This window comes from Carya illinoinensis, chromosome 4 (assembly GCF_018687715.1).
Source record: "Carya illinoinensis cultivar Pawnee chromosome 4, C.illinoinensisPawnee_v1, whole genome shotgun sequence".
NCBI lineage: Eukaryota > Viridiplantae > Streptophyta > Magnoliopsida > Fagales > Juglandaceae > Carya > Carya illinoinensis.
Genome location: NC_056755.1, coordinates 40,004,890 through 40,008,159, shown reverse-complemented (window position 1 = coordinate 40,008,159; position 3,270 = coordinate 40,004,890). Strand labels below are relative to the sequence as shown.

At 39.4% G+C, this 3,270-nt stretch overlaps 1 protein-coding gene across 1 annotated transcript; it reads right to left on the bottom strand.

The window, feature by feature from the left end:
* Positions 1-1,393: 1,393 nt before the first annotated feature.
* LOC122307716 (zinc finger Ran-binding domain-containing protein 2-like) lies at positions 1,394-2,824 on the bottom strand. Its single transcript, XM_043120775.1, has 4 exons — positions 2,671-2,824; positions 2,259-2,572; positions 1,799-1,873; positions 1,394-1,698 (listed from the first exon to the last, which is right to left on the bottom strand). The coding sequence occupies exons 2-3, from the start codon at positions 2,564-2,566 to the stop codon at positions 1,804-1,806; spliced, it is 378 nt and encodes a 125-aa protein (XP_042976709.1). The 5' UTR covers positions 2,567-2,572; positions 2,671-2,824; the 3' UTR covers positions 1,394-1,698; positions 1,799-1,803.
* Between the last annotated feature and the right edge of the window lie 446 nt (positions 2,825-3,270).

Here is a 3,270-nt window from a genome sequence, read left to right as displayed (position 1 = left end):
AAGAAAGACGTTCAAAAGTTGCATCGGGTCCTGGAGTTTCATGGACCCATGCAATTAAGTTTTGTGCCAGGGAACTAAAGCTGTGTGCCGGGGGACTAATTCATTTAAACAGATCAAAAGTTGCTATATATATATATATGTGTGTGTATATATATACATATAAGGGGCAGCCCAGAATCTCTTAAAAGCTAAGTGATGGAGCATCGAGGGAAGACTAGCTATCACATAAAATATAATTCCTTTTTGACCATTATTATGCGCAAACTCAAAGTTTCATTAAGTCAATGAGGGGAACCAACATATAGTACTTATGCTTGTTGAAGTTCTAAGCTTAGTTGGAACCTTCTTTAAATTTTAGTGCAGGGAAAAAGTATGTGTTTTATGCCTTATAGCCCATGCATGACCTCAAAGGACGGGTTGATTTAAGGTATTATTGTTGTTAGGGAAATACTTTGGAGATAAATGGATTACATAAAAATAAATCCATAAATTGATGTGGCTTGATGTGATAGATCAGATTGTAAAGTTACTTTTCTTGTAAAATAGATCTAATAGATCTTATGAAATTATTTCAGTTTATAAATTTATTTTTATATAATCTTTTTGTATATATATCGGTTTACGTGAACTGTCATTTTATTTAAAATTAATTGATGTAGACTCAAATCTTTTATGGAATTCGCATTCAGCATGCGTTTATATTTAGAATAGCTAGTCGGTACGTGGGGAGCAGTATTATGGACGCAATATTCCAAGAAACTCCTTCCTCAACACTCCTGCGATTCAAATTTCAAACACGTGACCTCTAGCTCTTAAACCAACAGTTGGATTGTGAGTTGTCATTTTACCTAAAAGCAATTAGGGTTAGGTAGAACTTGGTGTAAACTTTTTATAACATGTCGCTTTTATGACATTCGATATCGCAGCTCCCAGGCTTTTAGAGTGATCATATATAGGGAGTGGTATCGTGAATACACATAATAGGTTGCATTTATGTGATATTCATTACGTTGAAAGGCAGAAGCAGGGGAGGTTGAATTTGAAACCCTTGAAACTGGGATTTTGCGTCGTCTATAGTTATAAAGCGGGGAATCTGGTTCTTATCTGCTAAGTATTTGTTTCTTGGAGACTAGCTTGATTCTTAAAGGGATCATAAAATTATTGCCCGTGACAAAGCCTGTCATTTAAAGTGAACAACTCATAAGGTTCGCCGAATCTTTTTTATTCTTCTAATAACTTTTCATCCGTTTTTGCATTGGTTGAATCCAAAGCTAGCTCTGATGGTCCATCATGATCAGGACTTGCCGGATTTCTCAGTTGGTCATAGCAACCAGAGCTACACATTCATTGGACCACCTCACATGGAGGCCGGGAGAGAGAGAGAGAGAGAATGTATTCAAACATAGTGCATGCCTCCATTAATCAAGAAGAAAAATGTAAAAGGAGAAGGGATTTCTTTAGCTTCATGTAAGAACATCTTGCACCAACACAATAGCTAGAAACCCTTCCTGATGCGAAGAGACGGCTATGCTTATTATCTAGAGGGCTTAATTATCTTGAGAAGCGAACGGAAAAAGGAAAAGAAATGAAAAAAAAAAGGGGCCTGTTGTCTCTTGATCAGGAGTCAGATAGATGAGAGAGAAATTAGTGACGCCTCACAAGAACCTTCTACAAGCTGTCTCGATTAAATTGCACCTCCTGAAAATAAAAGGAAGACCAGTTTTACACAACTGATCAAATCATGTATCAATCATGCAGATCAGCATGTGAAGCCATTTCTGTGAATATATCTAATTACCCAAATTAATCCTTTGGTGCTTTGCATCTGAAGCACTCCATCCGGTTAGCATAATTGTGCACTCCACATCCCATTCTGTCCCATTCAAAGTGAACTATTATCAGCAAGAGATAATGCAAGCGTACATAGATATTTCTTGACACATGAGAGCAGAAAAAAGAAGGAAGTTTGGGGGGAGGCGTGGTTAGACTCTTACAATATAACGTTCCCTGAAAATTACATCATATCATGCTATAAATCTGATAATGATCATAGTAAGCAAAACAACAAATCTAGGCAGGGTACTTTAAAACCAATGATCATGGTATTCTATGGTGCAACAAGCTAGCTAGCTTACTGACTTTTCTGCATGTGATAATTAGTTGGCAATGCCCTTGACATTTTTTCCCAACTTTGAAGATTACTGTTCTAATCTTAGTATGCACAAACAGTACGGGTAGTGAACGTGAAAGTTACGTACCTGGTGCAAATCCAGTCACCAGTTTTCCACCCAGGTGGGACACCACCATCGGATTCATAAATTCCAGAGCCTGCCATGCCAGCATAATCACTTTTATATGCACCACACTTGAAGCAGCTTGATCGGCTGGCATAGTTGTGAGCACTACAGTTGCAATACCAGTCGCCTGCCAACACTTCCGTCCTGTTATACGTTGATGGGTCAGGGCCTCCGTACTTGGGGTATCCACAAATTTGGCATGAATCCCTCCTCTTGAAATTCATGTGCTGGCAGGCACCGCACATCCAATCTCCTCCTGACCAGCTCATTTCTTTCTGTATTGATGGAAAAGAAAGGGAACACGTCCATCAAAAGGTTGAACTATGACTGCATTTTAAACGATAAATGCTAGCTGCATTAATTAGAAGCTTACCTTAAGGAGTGAATAATGGTTGCAGAATCAGTTGGTACAGTAGCAGCCTGTAAGCACTGGTTTGGACTAGTAGTAGGGAGTATTGCCAATGCCGGCTAGCTGGTGATTTTGGTGTTTAGGTTGGGAGGCTTTATATACCACTCCTTAAAGGCGTCATGCGTGGGGCCCTGAATGTGATCCTTTTCCAATTCCTGGCTATATGGTTTCCTTAAGTGGGGTTCCAAAAGGAAAAGTATTTCTGATTATACATTTAAAACCCTCCTGTTTCTTCTGCTATACTAGAATTATTCTTGGAAGTAGGTTTACAATTGTTTAAACTGCTTGAGTGCATGCAGTAAATTTTCCCACGCGAAAATACCACTGACAACCCTCTTTACACGATTCCCCATGCATTATTGCATGACTTATCTCTTCTCCATATCCATCTCGGTTAGGTGTTATGAGGGGAAGTTGTTATTTGCCAGGTGGCCATACAATTCCATTCCCATCGCTTATTCATCTGCAGGCCGGTCTCCACTCGCCAAGCCGACACGTATGCACATGCATGCGTGCATGCGTGGGCGTGCATACGTGTAATATTCATCCAACTTGCACGTATAT

Bases quoted from the DNA above. Each gene is read 5' to 3' on its own strand.
- LOC122307716 (XM_043120775.1), bottom strand. From the start codon at position 2,566: ATGAGCTGGTCAGGAGGAGATTGGATGTGCGGTGCCTGCCAGCACATG. The intron at 1,874-2,258 runs GTACGTAACTTT...TGAATGGGACAG, and splicing joins GGTGACTGGATTTGCACCAG to AATGGGATGTGGAGTGCACA.